This window comes from Perissodus microlepis, chromosome 13 (genome assembly GCF_051167445.1).
Source record: "Perissodus microlepis isolate ML-2025 ecotype Zambia chromosome 13, ASM5116744v1, whole genome shotgun sequence".
NCBI classification, from domain to species: domain Eukaryota; kingdom Metazoa; phylum Chordata; class Actinopteri; order Cichliformes; family Cichlidae; genus Perissodus; species Perissodus microlepis.
In genome coordinates, this window is record NC_140473.1 from 16,969,937 (window position 1) to 16,996,368 (window position 26,432).

The 26,432-nt window shown below is 41.1% G+C and overlaps 2 protein-coding genes across 4 annotated transcripts; both read left to right on the top strand.

Annotated features, from left to right (window-relative positions):
• Nucleotides 1-238: 238 nt before the first annotated feature.
• Nucleotides 239-5,082, top strand: eif4ebp2 (eukaryotic translation initiation factor 4E binding protein 2). Its single transcript, XM_084948291.1, has 3 exons — nucleotides 239-569; nucleotides 2,733-2,912; nucleotides 3,030-5,082. Exons 1-3 carry the CDS (start codon nucleotides 437-439, stop codon nucleotides 3,059-3,061), a joined length of 345 nt encoding a protein of 114 aa, XP_084804417.1. The 5' UTR covers nucleotides 239-436; the 3' UTR covers nucleotides 3,062-5,082.
• A 605-nt stretch (nucleotides 5,083-5,687) lies between these two features.
• rps24 (ribosomal protein S24) lies at nucleotides 5,688-10,848 on the top strand. 3 transcript variants are annotated; one of them, XM_084948289.1, is made up of 6 exons: nucleotides 5,688-5,726; nucleotides 6,489-6,557; nucleotides 7,199-7,264; nucleotides 7,357-7,566; nucleotides 9,196-9,309; nucleotides 10,180-10,848. In XM_084948289.1, exons 1-6 carry the CDS (start codon nucleotides 5,697-5,699, stop codon nucleotides 10,183-10,185), a joined length of 495 nt encoding a protein of 164 aa, XP_084804415.1. In that variant the 5' UTR covers nucleotides 5,688-5,696; the 3' UTR covers nucleotides 10,186-10,848. The 3 variants fall into 3 exon arrangements, with proteins under 3 accessions (XP_084804415.1, XP_084804416.1, XP_084804414.1); XM_084948290.1 differs by having other exon boundaries at nucleotides 10,763-10,848; XM_084948288.1 differs by lacking the exon at nucleotides 10,180-10,848 and having other exon boundaries at nucleotides 9,196-9,318.
• Nucleotides 10,849-26,432: the final 15,584 nt, after the last annotated feature.

A 26,432-nucleotide genomic window follows, 5' to 3' on the forward strand; every position in this document is an offset into this window, starting at 1 on the left:
CATTAAATAAAAGCTAATGTTTTCACTTTTAGCAAGGAAAGGGGAAACTATACATGCATGTACAGCCATGTCCCCCCATTTGTTTTGTTTTTTTATGTTGCATGACAGAAACACCTACAAGTCCATCCTTTTCTTGCCAGCATGCACGATTTCCGAAGAACATACAGGTTTCCCTGTTAACGTATAAAAAAAGGTTTTAACCGATAGTGACGCCTCGCACGGCTGACCTCACATCCGGCCGCAGCTTGTCGTGCTTCCTGCCTTGCTGAGGGAGGGGACGGTGCTGACGGCTGGGAGGACGAAAGGAGAGACAAGAAAGCTTTAGGGAAGACATACGAGAGTGGGGAACGGCCCGGGTTTCCACCGTCCGTCGGGAAACAAACACCCCAGTTTTCTGTAGCTGCTGGATTTGTCACCAAATCAGCGCTAAACAAAAATGTCGACCAGTCGTCAGCTTAGCGAGAGCAGGGCCATCCCGACCAAGACGGTGTTGATCAACGACACAACGCAGCTACCTCATGACTATTGTACCACCCCCGGAGGCACTTTATTCTCTACCACTCCTGGAGGTGAGAGGGCAGCTCGCCTGCTTTGTCGTCGATTTGTAGGGAAAGAGGGGACTTTTGGAGTGAGGTGGTGCTTGTGGTCTCAGCTAAGCTTCAACTGTGCCTGGCAGTGTTGGCCTAGGCTGCCTTGTCATCCAGATGAAAACAAAAACAAAGCTTAGCCCCGCCCCCGTGCGCTCTAGCTGCTGCCTGATTGGCTCGTTGGCAACGCAGAGATTCCATTAGTGCATCGTTACCTGAAACTGTGTATAAAGGTGTACGTGTTACATTTGCCAGCGGTGGTGAGCAGAAATCTGATGATCGTTAGATTACAGGTAAAGGCGTGTCTCTGTGGAAGCTCGTTTTCACCACTGGGATTTTTTTCCATGCATAAGTCGAAGTTTTGACTTATTAACTTGCTAACTTCAAAATGAGTTATTAAGTCGATATTTTGACTTATGGATCGCAAGAAATTTAGTTTTTCAGTGGCAGAAACAAGCTTCCATATGTTTTAGCTTCAGTTCATAATACTGGATGTGTGATTTCTACAAGGACTCAAGCAGGGTTGCCAAACATAAGGCCCAGGGGCCAGAATTGGCCCCGCAAAGACTCCAATCCAGCCCACTGGATGGCGATGGAAAATGTGAAAGAGGGCATAAATTTTGGACTTTTAAATGTATTTTAATAAGTTTTATACGGGGTTTTTTTCTGCACATAAAGATCTCCACTTTGTCAGTGTATATGTACAATTGATTAAGTAACAGATAAACAACGAATTAAATGTTTTGACAATAGGTCTGCAGTAAAACAAGTCCTGTAAATGAACAGAAACTTGGTTTTGTAATTATAGCACAGTATGGGCAATGACCTACCAGAACTTTCTGTAAATTTCCACGTTTATTTGTTACAATTTAAGCCCAAAAAGTTGTGCTGACAGATTTATTTCATTTACTACAGCAACATTTCTTTACCATGCAGAGAAACAGAGAAGTATTGTTGAGAATGAGCATTTGTTTGTTTTTCTCATATTTAAATGCAGATTAAATGTGTAGTTGAACTGTTTTCAGTTGCTGAAAGGGAAGTTTCACAGGTCCATTTCAGATCAAAATGGGCTGTAATGAGGCCCACAATGTAAAATGAGTTTGACATCCTTTCCAATAAGGACATTCTTACACAATTTTCCTGCCTGACTGGCATCACTGATATGCTTTATTCTGCATAGTAATAGTACTTACATAGAGACTTTATGTTAAAGCATTCATTTCTAGAAGTGGGTGGTTTGATCCTAATATCAATATTATCAATATTGGATACTTTGTTTCTATATTCAGTATGTAGCTGCTGAATTGTGTTAATTATTTATGGGGAAATGAACAAAAATACCTCAAAGATGCACTACAAAAATATATCTGGACCTTTTTGTGTAGACTGTAACATTTATTGCATTTATGGACTTTAGCACAGATACGGGCAAAGAGAGGAACATTTACATTATAGGTCTCAAAAAAACAGTGCGCAGTATTACACAGCACTGTTTTTCTTTCATTATCAGCAAACGGTTTGTACAGGAAATGTCTGTATTAAGCATTACAACCACAAAAGGACAGCCAGTTTACAGTGAAATGAAACTGCTCAACTACACTCTAAATGCACATTTAGTTTTAGGCTAGAATAATGAATAGATGGGGTTTCTTAGGAGCAGGAAGAAAACGCCTGAGAGGAAGAAGTGAAACTAAAATTTGAAGAAGCTCAGCTGATTTGATCAGTCACACAGGTGCTGCTGATGAAATCAACTTGACCTGTGCTGCCGTTATTGTGAACAAGCTGATGTTAATGTTATTAGTTTCACCTGTGTTTGCCTGCTATGGAGAAGAGGAAAAAGGTCAAACTGCATCTTGAGTCAGCCAAGAATGCAAATACTGTGATGTCACCATGGCCATCAAGACTGCAGATTTTAGTACGTTTATTCAGAAATTATTAGACAATAGTGTGTACAGGGAAACTCAGAACCTAATGGGGAAACATGTGCAGGAAGTTGGCTTCACTAATGTTATTGCATATAGTTAAGTTGGCCTGAATCTGGCCCCACTGGATGAACACCAGGCTTTTGCCTTTAAACAAATTAGGCTGCACCCATATTCACCATCTCTTTGAAAGGTAGCAGAAACTTGATGTTTCCCATTTCAGGAACCCGGATCATCTACGACCGCAAGTTCCTCCTGGATCGGCGCAATTCTCCCATTGCCCAGACTCCACCGGCTCACCTGCCTGTCATCCCTGGCGTGACCAGTCTAAATGTTCTGACTGAGAACCAGAAGAATGAAGCCAACAACCACGTCAACAACCACGATGGCAAGCCTGCAACTGGTAAAAGATAGTAGCCTATTCATTATTCACCGTTCCACATATTGATTAATTAATCTGCCTCTTCTAGACACATCTCAATACCTACTTGTCCTGTTCCCCTTTCTTTGTGCTTTAAAGGTGATGATGCTCAGTTCGAAATGGACATCTAACCGACTGGAACCACACCAGCAAAAGGAAATAACCTGGCAACACGTATGCCAGTGGCTTGGCTTGTAGAAACCAATGTCATGAGCCCTCATGGCAGCCATCTTCTTTAGCTCTTTGTCTCACTGCTGGATGTAATGTGTGTAAACCATGGGGATTCAGTCTATCATACAGGTACAGTTTGGCCGTTGCTGGAAACTCGGTTTATTTGAATAGATTTCCATGGTTACCAGTTGCAGTACAAATTAACTTCACAACACGGGAGCTTCTCCCAGAATGCCCAAACAAATTAGTCCAATTTCTCGGGAGTCCCCCAGCAGAGACGTAAAACAGGAAATAATCCACGTTAATTGGGAGAGGAAGTGGTTATTTTTTAATTTTTTTTTAGTCTTTGCCTCGGAATCAATCGAAACATATGAAATTCCACACAGTCTTTGGTTTTGAAGACCCTTGTTAGCATGATATTTCAGTGATTTTTGTTTAATTGCTTTGAAACTACTTGAAAAGCCCCACAGTCTATTATTATTATTATCAGTTGGACTCTTTAGTTTCCAGTGATGGTTTGTAAAGGGATGCTGTGTTTTCAATTAGGTGAAGATTTCATGCTATTCCAAGACTTCACTCTTCATTACCAACACAAGGGTGCACAAGTTTCCAATTTCCAAGATATGTTTTGTTTTTTTGTTTGTTTGGCTTTTGTTTGTTTTTTTGTTTTTGTTTTTTTGTTTTGTTTTTTTAAATGAATTTTAGCCTGCGATTGAGCGGTTTTTAATCAAAAAATGATTGTACTTCCCACTTATGTAAGGTTTCAACCTGGCAACTGACAAACGAGCTTTTGATTTTAGTTACATTTCAGTATAACAATATAAAGCCACTCATTTCATCACGACCGTGGCCTCGCTGTGATTTTTATTTTCATGTTTGTCATCTGCCAAAAAAATTTTTTTTTTTTACTACACTTTGATCTTGTTGTGTTGGCAAGTGCTCTGCATTCATAATTTGATAAAATCGAAGGATACTTGGCACCATGTGCTGGGAGCTTTCCAAACCAGATAAAAACATTTAGAAGAACATGGAAACGGTTAATATCCCGCTGATGTTTTTGGTGCGATACAAGATTTTGGAAAACTTGAAATAGTCCAGATGTTTTTATATGCATTTTATTTTTTAATACGGTTTCTTAGTACTGAGTGAATTTGTTTGGATATGGGCACTGTCAAGCCTGTTGAATTGTTAAGCAGCCAGAACAAACCGTTTGCATCAGGCTTGATGGATGCTGTAATCAACAAATCTGTCCCCCAGTGTCCTTAACCCATTTTAGATTACCTTGTTCATCTCATGAGTCACGCCTGCCCATGCCTTACTTTACATGAAATGCAGTAACTAGGTACCTGGTCATCAATTTGTACTTTCCAACAGATGTTTATTTTTTCACTGCAACATTGAACAGGTAACATTGTACTTGGCAATTGAGCAAAAGGAATACTTTTTATTTTCTTTGCCATTTTTCTATCCTCAAACAGCTGTGAAGTTTGGAAGTGCAATGGTAAATATGGGATATTGAAGTTGGCAATGTGAGAGTACCGCACACTCATTATGTTCAAATAATATTTTTTCTTTTTAACACCACAAATCATATTCATACCTGCTAACTGTACTCTGTCCAAGTAGCAGCTCTGAATTCGGTAAATGACTCAACATGAAGTTTGTTTCTCAGTAAGACTGGAACCTCTGATGTCTGTCAGATTATTTTATTTTTTTCTTCTTTTTGCCGTTATTAATTCTGGCCATGTTTCGTGATAAGTCTTTACATTACGGCATTATAATTTACACGGCAGATTTCTTTCCAGTGACTTCAGTTTCACAAAGAGGGCTTAATATTATGCTTTGAGAGACAAATTTGAAACCAACTTTACTGTAATCTTTTGTTCTGATTTTTAAATGACGTTTATTTTAAATGAGACTCCAATGCCAGTGGACACTGTTGCTGCAAGATCAATAAAATTCTGTAACAAAGGAAAAACAAGATTTTGGGGGCTTTATTTTTTTTCTTTGCGTGTGGTTTTGGCAACTTTGAGAGGCAGAATCACACTCGTGCAAACAGGTGTGCTGAAGTTGATCTTTCTTCTCATCTGACTACCCTTGTAAACATTTTCCTATGTCTTTTATTCATTGAGTGTTGTTTAGCCAACCACCTATTACCATCTAACACAACAGTGCATGTAACGTACTTTCTTAAAAAAAAGAAATGGTGTTTGGTGTCTTGTTGGTGTTTACGTTCATAAGCAAATTGATTGCTCTATTTCAAAAGCGCATAATAAACAAGAGGGAGGATACTGAATTACCACAAACAACACTGCACCACTCATTTTTCATGTTTGGAAAAGGGCAGGATGATGTACTTAATCCTATCCCTGTTACTGCTCTTTCATAATCTCTTCAATAACTACATATATATGCACATGTAGAAACAAATCTGACCTATACTTGGTTTAAAAAGAAAAAATTATTTTTAAACTGTGTTTGGAAATTGAGCTCTACGCTTAGTCTATTCCCTAATTTTACTCCACAGATGAATATGCAAAAACTATATAGTCATCTCCCTATTTTTTTTATTTTTAAAGGGAATGGGCATTGTTAATGTGGATGGATCTTGAAGCTCCAAAAGAGGTATGTATTTGGAGTTACCCTGACAAAAACCTGCACTTATAGTGTCCTTTTTTCCAGCGCAGTTTGGAAATGAAATGTTTTCATCAAAAAGCAATTTGATCCTACCTAAAAGGTTCAGCCCAGTATGTTACAGTATTAAAAAATTTATTATGTTGTTAGCTGTGTTGTGTTTTCTGTCCATCTCTTAAAATTAATGAGACTATAAAATGAGAATTGATGTCTAGTGAACAGAAGAACTGCCAGAAGTGTTGTTCATTATGGAATGGAAGTTTGTTTCCCCCACTGAAACTTCCCTCCACTCCAACTGTTTTGTTGGACTGACTTACTTAAACCAATGCGAAAATTACTAAAAACTCGGAGAATCTAAAATGTAAATTAAGTCAAAAATTTTGAGCTAATGATCTAAGCGTTTGAGATAAGAACCTGTTTGTTTGTTTGTTTTAAATAACCCGATATTTTGTATAGCAACAAGAATTTTGATTTGTAAATGGAAAAGTATTTTTTCCGATGAAAAACAATTTTTTAAGTGGCAGAAACAAACGTCCACAGTTTTTACCTCAAACGCCAAATGTTTTTTATGGTGAGAAAAGTTCTGATTTTTGCTTTAAAAGTATCCTATAATAGGCTATATTTCTTTGTAGCGTAATTAAAATGCTTTCACATTTATTAAATATTGTTAGAAACCGAAATAAAATTAAATTTCGCCGATATCATCTTTTCCATCAGGCAGTACGAGTAACATGCCCGCTCAATTTTGTGCAGGCATTAATCCGGTTGCCTGCTGGTCCTTCTTCCTTTTCTACGTCCCTGAGCGAGGCCGGCGTCAAGATGGTGAGTCTTGTGGTGAAAATTGCTAGTAAAATCTGTCCATCATCGAGGCCATCCGTTCACCAACACACATTTCTCTCAGACCAAGTGATCCTTTAGAGCTGCTTTATAATAAAATGTTGATATTGTTGTAGTGTGAAACGATCTTAGAGAAATTTCAGAGATACCGTCAGGATGCTAGTCTGACTGAGGTCGATCCGCATATTGCACACACCAGCGGCTACACTCGTCTTTCCAGTCGTTGTAAATTGTTTTCTATGCACCACATGGCCACATTAACACGCTTAGATAATCCGTTAATTTAGAAAATAAACACAAAATAGCGCATCTTACAGTCCTACCTATGGCAGCTAACGTTAGCATAATTACACTAATGGCGGCCCACACGTTAGGCTAGCATGTTTGTTAAAGTACCACAAGAACACTTAAGTAACGGACAGAAATAGGCTTTACAGCAATTAGTTGTTTTATTTCTAAGTTAACACACCGTGTAAACGTTAGGAGAGTCGAGGACTTAACGGTTATGTCAACATAGTGGTAGGTAGGTAGGGTGAGACAGGTGAGCCTCTATCTTCACTATTATGAGACTCTTACAAGTACAGTAGTTTTGTCGTTGCTAATGCATAATTTCCTTTCGTCTTCAGAACGACACTGTAACAGTCAGGACCCGCAAGTTCATGACGAACCGACTGCTTCAGAGGAAGCAAATGGTAAGGGCTCTCATGTTCATAGTTGATCACATCTCAAGCTTAAGCTCTAGTCCTGAAGCAGCACATTTATCGCCTGCCCTTCCTCTCTGTAGGTCGTCGATGTCCTCCATCCCGGCAAGGCCACAGTCCCAAAGACTGAAATCAGGGAGAAGCTCGCCAAGATGTACAAGACCACCCCTGATGTCGTCTTCGTCTTTGGCTTCAGGACTCAGTTTGGTGGCGGCAAGACAACAGGCTTTGCCATGGTGTACGACTCCCTAGATTATGCCAAGAAGAATGAGCCCAAGCACAGACTGGCCAGGGTGAGTTTTGAATAACTTTGCCAAGTGTCAACACAAGTGGCTATACAAAAATCAGAGAGCTGTCTGTTGAAATTGGTATATATGATCAGGAGATGTATGTTCTCTCAGCCATCTCACAAATTCTGCACGAGTCTGGACCTCCAGTGTAATGTTATGGAATATTATTTTACCCGAGAAGAGCTTTTGATGACATTAGGACGTAGTATTTATTATCTTGAACTAGAGCCAGATTATTACCAGATTTGATGTTTTTACAGAGTAAAATCTGATGGGGATATTGGCTGATATTCTGCATGTAGATGCATATAAACATGTGGTATGTTGGAGAGATATAGAAAGGGAAAATGATGGGGCTTCTATTGACTTATCAGGATACGTGTTTTTCAAAATAGTTAGCACCTTGCTATGAAGACCCTGCTTGAGTCATGATGCCAGAGATTCAGGAAACCAATATCACGAGAAGTACCTAATTCTCTGTACCCAATATGGCACCGTGGAGGAGGAAAAAGGTTCTCCCATGTATTTAAATCAAGATGTTTGCTGATTTGATTGTAGCAGACCATTTATTGAAACATTTTTAACAGTCTGTTAAAACACACTGAACTATTAGGATGGTTGTTGAGCTGCCTCCTAATCGTTGTACAGGTATAATGTTGGCTACATTGCATTAGGCTAACCATCCATATACCATGGACCATAGCTGATTTTTACAGTGGCAAGCTGTCTCAAATAAAATGGCAACCAGTATTTCAAGGAAGCATCGCAAAGTACTTCCGTACCCCCAACTAGTTGCACTAGTCCCCCTCTTCCACTTAGTTTTTTGCCGTGCCCTGTGTGTGTGTGATGTTTCCTGTCCTTTTTAGCATGTAAGGATAGTCGAGCTTCAGTACACATGCTGCCTAAAAAAGATCTACAGCAGCAAAACACTGTTGCATTTTCAGAATCAGTTCTGAGGACGTCTCCATCGTATGGCATGCAGTGGAGCAGAGAGTATTAAAAACAGTGGGGTCAGAGCTATTGGGTGGACATATAGTTTAATGATGCCTTGAACTACCACTAATTCATTTTTTGCAGTAGCCTGTGTTTAAAAGAAGAAAATGTGTTCCTGTTAGTAATAATGATAGTATCTCTGATAAAGAAGTGCTAACGGTGAATTGGTTCAGCCCTCCTGTAAACTAGATACTGAACAGTTTTACATTTGATTGATTTTAAGTTTTTGGTGGAACTCTAGCAGAGCAGCCCTTGAATATAGAGGAAATGTCCTTTCTTAGTTTGATAACATTGTTATTAAAAAGGATGTGTCTATTGAGTCTTTTTTAAGTTCTTATACTTGCACTGAGTTTCCTAAACTTTGCCTGTGACATGTGATCGTCATACAGTAGTGTTTAAAGAGACAAAAACTAACACTTGAACTAATAAAAACAAGAAAATCCACTCTAGAAACTAAATTAAACTAAATTATTAAAAATAAAAAGTGAGAATGAAATAAAATGAAAAACTAATTACAAAATATAAACCGTTAATAGCTCTGACTCTGACAGGTCTTTTTAAAAGCCTGTCACAGTCTCGAGGTTTCCCAAGTTCTTTTACAGTCTGTAAAATAAAATGCATTTGTCTTTGTGTCCTCAGCACGGTCTCTATGAGAAAAAGAAGACCTCCAGGAAACAGCGCAAGGAACGCAAGAACAGAATGAAGAAAGTACGAGGCGTCAAGAAGGCCAGTGTTGGCGCTGCTGGCAAAAAGGTATCGTGAGCACTATTTCCACACTATTAGTGCTCACACTTCCCTGAGCACTATTTCCACAGGGAAATAGCCTTGACCATTATCCAAGCTACTGTGAAATCTCTGTATTTCTTGATTTTCATTACACACCTGTCCTTTTATTCTACCCTGCTAATCTTTGTTTCTCCACAACTCTTCTGCTGTTTTAATTTCCTTTGTCATCTTTCCAATCATATCTCATTGTCTTCGGAAACTGTAGAAGGTAAATGCTTTCCAGAAATAGACTTAAGTGCAGTGTGCAGATAATCCAGGAGTTACATTCAGTAGCTCAGTAACTCCTGCTTTTGCACCACCCTGATCCATCTTTTCACCAAAGCTGTAGTGCTTTTGTCTTTGGATGTGCACTCATCCAATATGGAAGGATCTGACCCCACCGGTTAATACGTAATACTACCCATCCCTTCTCCTAGTACTAACAAGTACTACTGTAAACTAATAGTGTTGTAGTTTTATAAACCTGTTAACATAGCGAGGAAATCGCCCAAACAATAAATCAAAGTAGTGCTTAAATGATTATGTAATCTCCTGAAACCCTGCATACTTCTGTACCCTCTTTGGCATCAGTCACATAGAATAGATCTCTGAATGTCACAGCCCAGCTGGACAGTGTTTTAGCCCAATTCACTGCATCTGGAATAGCTACAGCACAGCTGGCTAGGAAAATATTGACACTGTCCAGCCATGCCTGTGGTGCTGTCTGTTGGCCTTGGTCAAAACTCTCGGGTCCATTCAGAGCTCTTTTCTATTCCACGTTTCAATTTTCAACATGTTAACATCGTTTTTGTGCCATGTTTTGTTCTTGATTTTGCTTCCCATGGATTTCTTTTGCAGAAATGAAGTGTCAGTCTGCAGGTATACAAGCAGAACAAGCATGGTGTGCTAATGTGTTGCACATCAGACGCTGATAGACCTGAGCTTTGCCGTGCATGTCATCCCTTATTTTCCCTGCAGTTTTCCTTCAGTGTTTTTCACCCCCCACAATGGTGTTTTTAAACTCCCAGCTTATGTGTTTTCCCACTACTCCAGCCCATTCTACCACTTTATCTGCTACAGTGGGCTTTTCCCACTCTGACTTAGATTTGAACAGACTGCTTTGATAGTGCATATCTGTAGTTAATAGACGCAGATTGTAGCATGTGGGTTTTAGCTTGTTTTGTGTGGGAGGAAGCTCAACTAAAAGCCTGTCGATGTGTGAATTTTACTCTGGACATTATGTTCTTCAAGTAAAATGTCTTATTCAGACTGCATTCAAGTGTGAATTTAAACTGTCCCAACAAAAAATGCAACTTTTTTTGTGAACATTTGTCTTTATTTGCACTCTTCTAACTTACGGAAACTCACTGTGAGGTTTTCTTTTACTGTAGTTTAAATTAAATTTGCTGTGGTATTGATTTTTTTTTTTTCTTCCCCACAGTGATCCCAGACAGCCAGGGAAGGTCTCCGTGCTCAAGATGTTCTTGTATATTGTCATCAAATAAAGTTTGGAAAAAATTGGAAAAATGTGTCTTTGTGTTTATTTGTTTTTGAAAGAATTAAATTCACCATATGTTTTTAAACTCTAGACTTTGAAAGAACCCAGCAGGTGTTTGAGTGTTACTGTAAAACACTCGAGGAGTGAAAAGTCAGATAGCTGGCAGCCAGCCCTCTGATCCGAATGACCTGCTGTGTTTTTGTAGGCTGCCGAGTAGAAGCTGTTGGAAAAGCTGATATTTGTAGCTTTGACATCTGTGAATTTCATTACTAAGGACTCTGGGCCAATTTTCCAGTGTGAGTGCAGTAAATATGATGAACACAAGTTACATATTTACATAGTTAATTGACACATGCGGTGTCGATGGTGACATCCAGTGGCTTTGCTGTAACATTACTGTCAAGCAGCCAACAAGTGATATTTTTTTTTTGTTTTGTTTTATTCTTCAATTATTCACTTGTATTCACTTGTGTTACCCACTTCCTGTGGGTAACACAGGAAGTCAAAGCTGTCCTCAACATGAAGAAGAAGGCTTTCAGGAGCAAAGTGAAGGAGGAGATGAAAGCAGCACAGCGGGAGGTGAAACGCCTGAGGGAAGCAAAGGACACCTACAGGAGGAAGGTGGAGCAGAAGTTGGAGAGGAACAATATGAGGGAGGTCTGGAATGGTGTGAAAACCATCACAGGCCACAACACCAAGAAAAGCACAGTGGGGGGGACTGTGGAGAAGGCAAACGAACTCAATAACTTCTTCAACAGGTTTGACCAGCCCACAACCCCCTCACCCTCACCTTTACTACAGAGCCCTCTCCCCACTCTCCTTCCTCCCTCGCTCCCCCCCCTTCCTGACACTATGATGACACCCCCCTACTCCAATCCCTCTCTCAACAGCAAGACATCTTCCCCCCCTCCTTCCAATCATCTCCCAGTGTCACAGTGGATCAGGTCAGGAGACAACTGAGGAAGCTTCGCCCCAGAAAGGCAGCAGGTCCAGACAAGGTGTGTCCTAGGATGCTAAAGGCGTGTGCTGCTGAACTTGGGGAGCCGCTACAACGAGTCTTCAATCTCAGTCTGCGACTGGGGAGAGTGCCCGCCCTATGGAAGACATCCTGCATCGTCCCGGTCCCCAAAAGGAACCGGCCCAATGAGCTGAATGACTTCCGACCGGTGGCACTGACGTCACATCTTATGAAGACTCTAGAGCGGCTCTTCCTCAACCTCCTCCGACCACAGGTACAACATGCCCAGGACCCACTACAGTTCGCCTACAAGGCGGGTGTCGGAGTGGAGGATGCCATCCTGTACCTCCTGCATAGAGCCCACTCACACCTGGATGGGGGAAAAGGCACGGTCAGGATCCTGTTTCTTGACTTTTCCAGTGCCTTTAATACCATCCGGCCCTGTCTGCTTCAGGAAAAACTGAACAGGATGGAGGTGGACCCCTGCCTGGTCGCTTGGATCTCCGACTACCTCACCGACAGGCCACAGTACGTCAGGCTGAAGGACATCACGTCTGACACTGTGGTCAGCAGCACAGGAGCACCACAGGGAACTATGCTGTCCCCTCTTCTCTTCACCCTGTACACCTCTGACTTCTGCTACAACTCTGAATTATGCCACATTCAGAAGTTTGCAGACGACACAGCCATCATGGGGTGTATCTGGGATGATCAGGAAGAGGAGTACAGAAGTCTGGTGAGGAACTTTGTCGCATGGAGTCACACAAACCACCTGCAACTCAACACCTCAAAGACTAAGGAACTGGTTGTGGACTTTGGGAGGTCCAGAGCAGGCCCACTGCCGGTTCAGATAGAGGGGGAGGAGGTGGAGGTGGTCAACAAGTACAAGTACCTCGGGCTGTGGGTGGACAACAAACTGGACTGGTCATGCAACACAGAGCACCTGTATAAAAAAGCCCAAAGCCGACTGTACTTCCTCAGGAGGCTGAGGTCTTTTAACATCTGCAGGAAGCTCCTGAGGATGTTTTACCAGTCAGTGGTTGCTGGAGTACTTTTCTATGCTGTGGTGTGCTGGGGGAGCAGCACAGCAAAGAAGGACTCATCCAGGCTGGACAAACTGATCAGGAAGGCTGGCTCTGTGGTCGGCATGAAGCTGGACACTCTGGTGACAGTGGCAGAGAAAAGGACACTAAAGAAACTGCTGGACATTATGGACAATGCTGGGCATCCTCTGCACACGGCAAAAACAACCAGAAGAGTCTGTTCAGTGACAGGTTGCTTCTCCCAAAGACAAGAACCAACAGACTTAAAAACTCCTTTGTCCCACACGCCATCAAACTGTTTAACTCCTCTCTGGAGGGGAGAGGGAGGGGAGACAGGAGGACAAAGGAGGGGGGAACAACTAAGCTGTAGTGCCTCTTCACTTCACTGTGCAATTACCTTTTGTGCAATACTTTTTGTTAATAGTCAACGGTGCAATAGACTCCATACTTGAAATGTGCAATTCACTTGTATTTTTATTTTTATTTTATTCCTATTTATTCTATTTATCCCCTTTGTATATTTTATCTATATATGTCTTTGTATTTATATATGTGTGTATATATATATATATATATATATAATATTCTGTAACTCTGTAACTTCTGTCGGTGCTGTGCTTTTTTGGAAACCGAATTTCCCAGAGGAACCCACCCGAAGGATTAATAAAGTTTTATCTTATCTTATCTTATCTTGTACAACTCATTAAATAATGCAAAGTTTTTATATTTTAATGTAAATCTAAATGCAGGGTCAGTAAATCTGACTCAATAGCCATTTTATTAGGTACATCAAGTCAAGTGGCTTCATTGTCATTTCAACCATGTCCAGTGGTACAGTACACAGTGAAGCGAGACAATGTTCCTCCAAGACCATTGCAAAAATCTATATCTGTACATCTTGCTAGTACCAGGTTGGACCTCCTTTATGTCTTGAAATCTGCCCTTACTCTCCATGATGCAGGTTCAACAAGGTGCTGGTAACATTCATTGGCGATATTTCACCACATCCTAAAAGTGTTTTCCTCCTGGAAGTAGTCATCAGAAGATCGGTACACAGCAGCAATAATCAGGTAGACTGTGGTGTTTAAATAACTCATAGTTTGTTCTCAGGGACCTGAAATGTCTGGGCCTATCATCCAAGTGTCACAGCAGAAATAAAGACTCATCTTCTTTGCTAATATTGTAGAGTCTGTGCAAACTGTAGCTTCAGTTTCCTCCTCTTAGCTGACAGGAGTGGGGGCCTGCTGCAGTCTTCTGCTGCTGTAGCCAATCTGCTTCCAGCTTCCGTTTGTTGTGTTCTGGGATGCTCTTCTGCATACCTTGCTTGTAATAAAAGTTTATTTGGGTTATATTTGCCTTCCTATCAATTCAAACCCGAATGACTTCTTTTGATTGACTGGGCATTTTCATTTTGCTCACTGGAAATTTTCTGTATTTCAGGCTGTCAATTCTCATAAAACATGCAGGTTAACAAGTTATAGGTCACTAAAATCATGTCAGGTCGTCTTGATCGTGTGTACGTGCACTGAGTCCCTGACATTTGATTGCTTGATTAGATATCTGAAGTAACAAGCGGTTGAGTAGATGTACTTAAGTGGCCAGTGAGCACATATGTGGTTTCACACCAGCTTTTGTTTGATTAGAAAGCTTTTGCTGTAATAACACGAGTGACCACATGGGGGCTCCTTTCATTGAAAATATGAAACTGGTTTGACGTGCTGAAGCTGCTACTAAAAGGGTGGTCACCTGACAAATTAGGTATTTTAACTCTTTTCGATCTAAAACTTTTTTTTATATGAAGGTCAGTGATGACTAAATAATACTAATACACAGGTTAGTCAGTGTTTGGACCTGTTTATAAATAAATACCATTTGGAACAGAATAGATATCCCTCTTTGCAGTGTGACCTTTTCAGATAATTTGCATCAGAATACCCTGAGAGACTGTAAATGAAGTGATTAAAATGCCAAGGAATACTCTGTCCTCAGGGTTACCCTCACTCCATGCTTCTGCGCCAGTGTCTCGCTTTCTTGTGTGGTTAGAATTTCTTCTTGTAGGAGAAATGATTGCAAGAAGCTAAAGAGGAGAGGAAAACTCCTCGTGGCAGATTGAGTGCACACTTTAAAGTAATGAATAATAGCATACAACAAGGAAAATGCAATCTGACAGGCACTAATGCACTGCTAAAAATGACAACCTCTACCCCCAAAATAGCATTATCCAAAGTGCAGCAACTACTTTGTCCAATCTGATGTAACATGTGCAAGTTAGGGACCACGCTCAAGCTCTGTGTTCCACATAATGTATATAATTCTGTTCAACCTTGCAGTTTGACATATTTCCATGCCTTTGCACTGTTAAATGTAGGTCAGACACTTCTCTACCGGAGTCCTCAGTGTACACACCACCGGGAAAAAAGGGATGGGAGGGGGGGCAGTACCTTGGAGCCACTTCCATTGACACATTTTGTGTCATGGGCTCTTGTTTCCCAGTAGAAAGCCCTATATATACCGGGCAGCCCCGGTGGGCTTTTCCTTTAATCTGTGCCAGTCGGCAAAGATTAAACACTGAGAATTTATCGAGATCATTTGGACCGCAACACAACAGAAAGGAGTTTCTGTATGAAGACTCCACTAATTAAGTGTGCAGTAAGCTGGTAAAGTTGAGCATATTTTTCCAGCACGGCATGGTTTTCTTTTTCCTTGCCACGAGCCGGAAAATTGCTTTCAGATTGAGATTATCTCATTTTAAGTGTCTTATCTTGCCCTGTAGAGGAAGATAGAGTATGCTACATAGGTGTGGAGCGCGAAGAGTTACTGGGGACAGACGAGAAAAAGACTCTGTGGTGGGAGGTTTGACATAAGTGGAGCTTTCAATCCAGGGACTGGTAACAGATGGTGTTGGGAAATTAAGCTCCACTCGCCGCAGCCCTGTTGGTCCGTCCCAGGAGTCTCTCCCTCGCTTTTGTCTCTCTTTCTTCTCGCAGCTCTTGTTCTCAGTGTCTCTAACTCTTTATTTTCTTGCCTCTGTTTCATATCTTCTCTGCCCCTCCTTTGTTTTAGCATTAAAGTATCTAAATGAGTTTCGTTCTGCACTAATCCAGCTTCTCTTCTAATAACGAGAAGGCAGGGTGACATCAGCAGGTTAATGCAATAAATTGTAATTTACAGAATTAAGCTGTGGACGAATAAGGGTTAGTAATGTGATGCGAAATAATGGAAAAAAGGGTAGGCGATATCAATGAGAGAAAAATAAGCAGACTGTTAAGAAGGCGGTGGGTGACATTGAGCTGCGGATTGGTGTGTTTATACAGTATCTGCAGTCTCAGCAGCGAGAGTCTGCCAAGGGCCTCCAGGGACCCTCGAACATGCCACATCAAAGCAGATAAAGGACAACATTCACCTCTGCTTTCCTTCAAGACACGAAGGGGATTTGTAATGAGAGTATTCGTCTACCTGCATGTAGAAAAAGAGGTGGGGATTTTTTTTTTGTAGTCGTCTTCAGGATGGATATTTATGAGGAACACATGTTTATGCCCTCACAACAGGTGCCGTTTTAATGGCCTGTCCCTCTCCATGCAGTGCAGCGTTATGGTATTATACTAATAAGGAGATGGACAGAATTCCCGATGACTCACTATGTGGTTTTGCCAGCATGTCCGTGCAGTAATCAATAGCAACAATAGCCTACACGTCTCATACAAAGGCCTTATTGTTTTCCATGTTATGATAATGTGTGTGTGCCACTGCTTCAATGTGCAATGTTACTCATCTGAACTGGAAACTATACAGCCTTACTTGTATTTGATGCTCTAATAAAATACATTTTGTTACTGCCAAGCTGGTGTGTGTTTGCTTTGCAGGTTTTTGCTTCCAAATGGTATGTTTTCAATAGCTCTGTAAATATATTTTGCAAAAGAGCAACTTGCTGCTGTAAAGTGTGGCCGGGCATTCAAGGATGCGCTGCATCTTAATGAGGTATGTCTCCCTTGTTGGCCTCAGCAGGGGAATCATCACAGCTCATTTTGCAGTCCTGCAGTGTCCTATCAGCTTTGGCAGCCTGCACTAAGTTCACTCCATCTGCCAGTTGCTAGGTGCTGATATATAAAATGATCTGTGCCTTGGTAGCCCCTGAGCACCAGGGATGCGATTTGCTTTTGAGGACAAACTGTGTTTCGTGAATCCTAATTATCCTCTTTGCATCGCCAGCCTGACATGGTTTTGTCATTTATCCTTCTCTGGAAATGGTGGAAGAGGTAAAAAAAAAAGAAAAAAAAAACCCTGCAGAGACTGCAGCAAACTGCATCTGCCCAAACAGACAGAGCTCCTCTGATTGTCCCGTATAGTCGCTGAAATGCAACAATGGTATTTTCCATCAATGCTTCCACCCATTCAGAGGAAGGTGGGGGGAAAAAATCATACCTGCTGTCTAATGCTGGAATTCTAACCAGTGTGCCCATGTGAAGAAGAAAAAAAACACTTTTCGGTTTCAATCATGCGAGGTGTATTGAAACCACTCTGTGGTCCTTTTTTCCAGGTTGTTAACATGCCATCTGAGGCTCAGAGGACATCACACCAGAGTAAAAATGTGCCAGCTGACGTGCGTCCCGGCTACCTTCCAATGTCCTCAGGAATTCTGTTCATTTTGGTTGGCACGGAAGGATAGTCTGCAGAGCACTAAGAAAAGGAAGTCGGGGGCCGGGGCATGGGGGGATAACGCGGATGGTTGCAGGATCGGGAAAGAAAAAAGGGTTCGGCAGAAGGGGAGGTAAAGGAGGATGGAGTAATCAGAAAGGGCAGCAGATGTGGGTGACTGTATGATGGAGCGCTGTGTGTGATAAGTCATGATCTCCACATCGGGATCTGTGTGTGTTTATGTGAGCACAGTTATTGAGGAAATATATGCGCATACGTGCGCCCTCGGGCTTAAGAGAACGCGTGATGCAAAAAATCCAAGTCTGTGCCTTGCAAACATTGCATCACGGTGCTCCAGTTTGCTAATGAAACTGAAATAAATCTAAACGCTGCCTAATGCTGCCTTTATCAAATACCACAGTTGTAATATTGCTGGCTTCTCATTCACCCTTTGGACAAAAATTAGACAAGACGATTGATGAAACTTCTGCATCTGTCTGCTCTGCGGACAGGTGAAAAAAAGAAGAAGCCAAAAACAAACAAAATTAGCGATTTAACACGTTCTGTCTTTGTTCCTGGGACACCTGCAGAAACTTGCACCGCTTTAACCTTTAGGGTTTTCTATGAAGTCAACCACTACCCTGAAGGATGCCAGAAATATATCAGTGTTAATTACAATGTTTTGGGCTGATGGAAGTAAAATTTTGTTACTGCTTTGAAGGAGCCAGGACAGCTGTTTCCCTTTCTTCCAGCCAATCTAGCCACAGTTACCTCATTAAATCTCAAATACTGAAGCTTAAAGACGATGAATTTGGGTTTTTGAAGGAGTTTGCAGGCAGGAGGGGCATTTAGAGGATCTTTGAAAATGAAATGGAATAAAATCAGTCGCTGCGACATTCAGGACCACGTAGAAAATCAGGAAATTCTACCAGACAAATGTTGGGTTGATTGTGTATATTATAACAGTAATAATAGCTGTCCCTATAACAATATGTTGCTCACACTGAAGCACAATACCAGAGTCACCCCAGCGCCCAAACCAAACTCTTTATCTGCCTGTGGTGTGCAGCACTATTTCTTGGTTTCCAGTATTTATGCCACCCTGTCCTAATATGGTGCTTGTAACGTATCCACGAACCTGTATGTCACATGCTCTCTGCCCTGTGAAATTATTCCTTTAAATTTCTTGGTCACTAATGTGAGTTATAGTTACTTGTAAAGGCTTGGAAATTACAATTACGTGAATGGAAGATTCAAAATATGAAAAACAAACCCCCAGATGAGTTCTAAAAACTATCCTTATTCTCGGGGCATTAACTGCATGCAGGCAAATTTATAGATTCAATTTATGAGTGCAAAGCTCCCCAGTGCCTGAGTCTGGTCCAGTTTTCTTCAATCAATGAAACAAATTTGTGTTTTAGATGTTGCATCATGCTGTTTCCAAAGTACCAATATGACTGTGGTACACGGTTTTCCAATAGCTGTCAAAAAACAAATTGTCTCAGTCTCAGTGGGTGTGCAGCAGATATAATCCCTATCTGAGAACACGGTCAAATGGTAATAGACTTCATTCCTGGTAAGGATGGGACAAGGTTGTGTTTAGACTGCACACAGCACTTGGCTGTCTGAATGGCTGAGTTATTCTGCCATTTTTCAGCCCGTGCACATTCCTCCACTCATTGGTATTCCTGTTCATATTACCCTCCTCAATCAGCAGCAGAGAAGCTCTGATTAATGGCAACAGTGAGAGCAATCTCCCAGTGATTCATTAAACAGGACTGGCATGAATAAAAAGGAAGATTTGCTCATATTGCCTCTCTGATCCCATAATATGTTCTGTCGCCGGAAAAAATTTATAATTCATGGTGTTGTTAGTGGCTCTCACCATATCCACGCATTAAGTTCATGGAGCTATATGAAATTAGGGGAAAAGGGATATTACTCAGCATCATTATATCAGGTCATTGTTGGACTAATTAATGTTCCCTGTTTAAGTTTGGGGCTCTAGATTTATTCACTGATCTTTTAACACTTGCACAAGTAATTAAAATGTAATAAACCTTATTACTGCTGTTTTACTCATCATCTCATTACTGGTACATTTTGGTGCAGTTCACCGCCCTGATATGTCTGGATCAAGCGGCCACCTCCAGGGCTGACAAATGAAGCTGCAATGCTGCCAACAGCCACTTCAGGTGGGCTACGAGCCCAAGTCAGTCCCGTACACTCCCATGAGAAAATACTAGAGGCAGTGGGTGGATGTAGACATGGTGACATCATCATTATCGTGTTTTGAAACTGTAGGTAACGAGCAAAGAGTGTATGACTGTGAAACCCTACGCTAACTGGCTAATGACAAGAAGTTAGCCAATAGATCCCAACGATTTAGGATTTTTCAAGACTGATACTGATACCGATATGTGGTAATTTAAAAACCTGATATTCCAATATATTGGCCTAAAGTGTTTTGTTTTTCAGAAACATAAAACATAAACACATTTCCCTAACATTTATTATGTGTGATTGTTTATTCACACTATGACTGACAGTGCACAGATCAGCGGGTTTTTGTGTTTGTGCCATTCCAAATGTGTGTTGCCAACAGGAAGTTGCAGAGCGCCCCCTGGTGGGCAAACTATGCAACATCAACACTCATAACATCTTTGAAGGATGTTTCTGGAGCTAATATCAGCCAATACAATCAGCCAGCTGATACATCTGTTTGCTCTATTAGCTTCTATTTGAATCTCAGAAAGAACAAAATGCGTAAAATTGACTTAATGTTTTGTGCATTGTGACCTTAAATTGGTGAAAAATCTCATAAAGTCATCAGAAAAGTGTTTACTGAGGTAACATAGTGGAATAACTGAAGTCCACTTTCCTATAGTCTTCTATACAACCAGGAGTCTGTTTTAAACCACTGGAGCTTCCCCCTTGGTCATTAAAAATAAAACTTGCTTAAGGCAAATCTTTGTGTAATTCATGGCCCTGACATATCTGGATCAGGACATGTTGGCTTCACTTTTCAGACCTGGAAGCAAAGTCCATCTTTCAAACTCTCTCTATGGGAAATACCAAATTCAGAGATGAGATTAACATGTTTACAGCCGGATACAAGAATGGTTTTGTTTTCCACATGTAATTACTCCCTTCTTAATAAATTTACTGTTGGTGTGTATTTTATTTATTTATTTATTTTAAAAAAATCAGCCTTTCGTAATTTTGGCTTAAAGTGAGGGACTTTGATTGACTTCTTTAGGTATCTGTAACCGATTGCTGTCCTCTAGGCTTCACCTCGGCTAATTCTGTTCGCTGATGTGAACGGCTTGACCCTGTTTGTGACGGTTGGTGCTCTCTGGAGACATTTTGGTGCAATTATTTGACAAATAAAGTTTTATGTGTAATACAGAAACTTTAAAAACTCTGTGCTCCAGGAAAAAGTCTCAGAAATTCTATGGCATCTATCTGTGCAGTACAGTTTATTATACAGAATGCATCTTGCTAACCAAACTTGTTAGCTTTAGCTGACAACTAACATTACCAGCCTAACAGATGTTTCTACACTCTCTGACATTTAAAATAATACACAGTTCTCCAGCCAATGGGTGACATGGCTATGGCCATCTTTGATATACAGTCTGTGGATTGGATAGAATGGATGTCATTCCCTCCTGAGGAACACAAATATCTCTCATCAAACTATACAAGTTATATATTATTCAATGTAGTTTTCTTTGGCAACATTCCTGTATTTGCTGAGTCACAATAATTAGATTTTTGCACTTTGGTAAAGAACTACAACATGTGACTAATCATAGCCATAGTTTTAGTGACCCAGTTTATTTAACTTGAATTGCAAAGTTTCTATTTATTAAAAGCATTTTGTGTTGTATAATCAAGAATTCTAAACGAATTTAATGTAAAAGTCTTCCATTCACTGCCACAACACGCACTGGTAAATAGCATAAAGGCAAAAATGAAATTGTATTCCTATCGTGCATTCTGCACTCATTGGTTAAGCATGCTGGAAAACACTGCGTCCTTTCCAAGATGAAATGAGAACCTGAAAGCGACACCCTCACAGCTGAAATATTCACACTAGACAAAACCCATCTGAGGGAAATCACCTCAGTGTTCCCATCCACAATATTATCACGGATTGATTTCTATCAAACATTATCCCTGCAAATGTGCACGAACATGGGCCATCAGGCGAGTGTCATTACTGCTGCTCATTTGTGAGGTAAGAGACAATCGGATGTGACAGGGGCAGAATTAGCTTTGTGTTGGCTCTCTGTCACTCTCATCCTAAACTGCTGCTGGGTGGGGGAGTATGATTAGAAGGATATATAATTCCACCCTGCACATTAAAGACCCCGTGCCCCACTTTCCCTCCCACCTACACTGCAGGGCATACAAAGGCCGTGCTCACGCGGTGCATGAGGTTGCAATAGAAGCGCCACATTTCTGCTGCCTTTCTTCTTCGAGGTGATTGCAGATCTGAGTGATAAAACGATGAAAGCATCAAAGCGTGAAGGCAATCATATAGAGATTTCTTGCATTGCTTTTTCATAATAGTACACCTACTTGAAATGGATGTAGCAGTTAGTGGAACTGAGCTGCAGTCATGTTTCTTTACACAGGCTCCACAGTGGTGTCTTTCACTGAGTAGCCTGCTGTCTCGTTGAGCAGTGTTAAAAATCAATAGGCTCTGACCTTACCTCTGTTGCAGGCTATGTTGGAAGCCCCAACACACAGATCAGGCCACTATATGTCTTCTGCTGTCTCAGTACAAGCACTTGACAACTAAAGCTACCAGGTGACAGTTGAGTAGCTGAGTTCTTGTGAACGGTAAAGGTTAGACCATTGAAAGCAATCTCAGTAAATTATTGATGCATTTATATTTACACATACAATAGTGCTTATTACAGCTTTGTTGCAGTCATTCCAAAAGCTGTATTTTAAAGTTTAAATCTGCCCATCCTTGTATTACCACAGGGCTTGAACTTGACAATGAGTTCATTTTACTCAACTTATCTCAGTGCAATAGAGATCTGGGATGTGGTGGAACGGGAGATTCACATCACTGTTGTGCAGCCAACAAATCTGCAGCAGTTTTGAAAGAATCAAGGCAGCACGATGGCAAAAAGGAGGTCCAACCTGGTACTAGCATGTTGTCTCTAATAAAGTGTCGAGTGAATGCATACTGATTATTCTTACTTTTTTAATGCATTCATGATAGTCAGATGGTTTTCTATAGGGGGATGGTGTGAGTGTGTGTGTGTGTGTGTGTGTGTGTGTGTATGTGTAATAAGCAAATGACATAGTTTCAATTAAGATCATAAACACAGTAAATATTATATCTGCAAAAACAAAAATCTGCATGTCAATATTATCTTAGTGAGCATGTTTGCATACTGATCTTCCTTGATTTCATTACAATTTCAAAAAGACACAAAAGTTTTGTGCAGATAAGTGAATGCGGCAAATAAATCAGCAGCCTCTCCTTGATTATTATGCATTGTCGGGAATATATACTGTGCTACATAATTTACTTGAATAGAATAGAAAGGATGGGCCTGAAGAAAAAGCAACCCTGCTTTCACTAACTGTGTTTTATGTTTGAATAGTTTACCAGCCTAACACCATAAATCCAGATGTTCCTGCACTCTCCGTAAAACCTGGTGCAACTGGGTCAACTTCTAATATTGTGACAAAGGTTGCAAGTAAGATTGCAGATTTCTCCCTGCGTCAGTATTTCAAGTTGTGTAGACGGATTAGGCTACATGTTAAGAAGCACATTAATAATTAAGCAGTACCCAGAATATAAGCTGCCCCCTGTTGTGCAGTCAACTGCACTGGCATGAAAGAGCAGGGTTGGAGGAAAATGGAATGAATAGCAAGAAGTGTTTATAAAAAATGAATAGCAGGAAGCGAGAACTCCTGTAAAGTTAACAGGGAAGTCACCAGGCTTTTCCTTATAAACTGAATACATTTCTCCATCAGAAGATTGCAGCTAATTGAAGTGAATCAACACTAGAGACCATCTCGCAATGGGATCACATCTGCTGCAGTGCAGTGCAGATCACACCTGCTCAACCTTTATTTGGCTTTGGCCCAGCATTTGCAGTTTTGGACTCTCAGTTTCTGTTTGATATTCTCTGTTTGACTTGGTTTGTTGTAGTTTTGAATATTACCTTTGCTTAGGTTGTGTTTTCATTCATATTTGGCATTTGTAGTTATCACTGTTATTTATTCTCATGGTTTTCCTGTCCTCCTATGTTCACTGTGTTTAGTCTGTGTTTCTGTTTCCTGTGTTTAGTCTTCTCTTTGTGTTTCCTGTCTTATTTTGATAGTCTCTTGTCCTGAGTGTGTGGTGTTGGTTTTGCGTTCCTTCTTTCTCGTTAGTTGATTCTGTTCACCTGTGTCTTGTTTTCCCCAGCTGTGTTCTCTTTCCCTGTATACCTCGTTTATATTTAAGCCCTAGGTTTTCCTTAGTTCTCTGTCGTGGAGTTCTGTTTGTCTGCCTGAGTGTTTTCCCCCGTCATGTGTTTCCTGTTTTTGTCTGCCTTTTGGATTTGCTGCCTCATGTAAATAAAGGTTTGTTTTTGTTTATTTAAACCTGCCCTGGAGTCTGCATTTTGTGTCCAAATTCTCCATAACCATGACATCAGTTTAGGTGTCAAGACACTAGCGAGGTGTTGAATCTGACACGGCGGTGAAGGTATCACTGTGGCAAAATCTGTCCACAGTGAGGTTACTATAGTTATTGACTGTGTCACAATAGAGGAGTAACAGGACAGAAATACTGGTGAAGGTTTGCAAATAATTGAATCTAACTTATAAAAGCAGACAGATTACCAATCAATTTGAGTCAGCATGCACCAGTTAATACAAATCATCTACGACCCATAGCCTTACAATGGGGCACTGAACTGGTTCCAAACTGGTTGTATTCTGATTATATTCCCATATAAAAGTAAGGCTAGCGCATATGTCCTCCTTGACTCTCTGCTCAAACCAACACGCTTCCCCGCCCACCATTTGTACATCCTCATGATCACTGAAATAGTTTTTCAATCCCTCCGCCCTTGACTGCCACCTCACATACATTGCACCCGACCACTGTGGTGCCTCGTGTGGGTGGTGGGCCCACATGAGGGCGGGCCCATCTCACTTCTTTGGGCAGTGCCCAACCAGGACCCATAGGCCAAGCCCTAGCCACCAGATACTCTCCCTTGAGCTCCCTCACCAGACCTGGCTTCAGGGTCGGGCCCTGGTAACCCTATTCCAGGTAGGGCACACTGGTTCCTTGATTTTATTCCTTTCATAGCAGTCTCTTAATCTGGCCCCTTGCCCAGGTCCACTTTGCCTTGGGAGACCCTACCAGGTGGCAACATAGCCCCTGTAAATACTGGGACACACAAACTCCTCCACCACATTAAGGTGGCAATTCACTCCTCCACATCGAAAGGAGCCAGTTGAGGTAGTTTGAGCATCTGATTATTACATAATAATTACAGTTCATAAGACGACTGATAACCTCTGCCCAAAGGCATGTGTAAACACTACAAATCGTCAAAACTGCACACAGACTTACTAGATGAAAGCAACATCCAGCTGCTAACACTTTGACCATATCAGTCTGAGTGTCTTGTACAGTTTCTGCGGTCATGTGATATTATGTCTACCATATGTTTGCATGCTCTGGCTCTGTGACATCACGTGAATATTAGGCAGCAGTAATTGTCTCCATAGACCATAATTTGTCTTACATTTCAATACAAGGCTCATTATCATGCATTACAAGGAGGAGCGGTTAAAGTACTTCCCTCTGTGCGTTTGTTGGAGAAGAGGCATAAAATAGAACACCTTTGTTAATCCCTGATGGCCACTGTAACACATGCATAATTTCATGCCTTCTGGTGCAGCTATTTTAAGAGCAACAGATATCCTTGGCGCCGTAGCAGCGATGTTTATGCCCGGGAAAGGCTCGGCCCCTGAATCTCAGACATGATGCAAAGATGTAGCATAAGAAAATCTAATCAAATAAAATGAAACAAAGCTGCACTGCGTTCGTCTGCGGTTTATGGTTACTTCCAGGCCAGTGTTATTCAGTGAAGAGTTTATTGCTCTGGGCTTCATGGGATATATATCTCCTTAAGTATTTTAGTGCACTGAAGAAAACTAGTGCGAAATGAGTGAGCATGTGGAATATGAACCCGTGCCATCATGAATATTTACTTAGTACTTCAGAAGACTAAAGGCACCGGGATACTCTTTGACTTTGGTTATATTAACTTGGAATGAATGCGTTATGAGCTGCTTGACTTGCTTTATGCCAAATGTTACATGCTCTGTTGAGCAAATGACTGCAAGATTTTTACTGGCCTCTGTTGAAGCCCAGGCTGCAATATTAAGATTTAACATCACTGCTGACAAGGGTTGGAGGAAAAAGCTGTTTTGTATTCCCACTAGCTGGACTGAAGACCGGCATCATACAAACTAGTGGGGAGAGTAGCACGCTATCAATGGGCTGACTGGCCGACTGGCTTTGGCGTTCAGCTTCAAAGAACCGCCCGTGGGCATCGTTTCTAATATTGTCTCAGAGTCTGTTTTTCACAAAAGTACTGATGCATGAGTGGCCTGAAAAAACAAGGGCGAAACATCAAAAGTGCTTTTGAAGTGTGGGGGTTTTGTCAGACCACAGCTAAATGTTTCCACCTGAATCCTGATTGGTATACCACCGTCCTCCGAACAGTCGTTTTGGGGATTATGCCTCTATCTAGATAAGATTCAGATCAACTGAAATGGTAGATATATGGAGAGACTACCCAGGTTATTTTAAGGAACAGGGTGATTCAGCAGCTTCTCTACACATCCTGACAAGTATATACAATGTGTAAGAGGAGGCAGGAAGCACAGTTGTATAGGGATCAGTGTCAAAGTGGAGGATATATCCAATTGTTACAGCTTG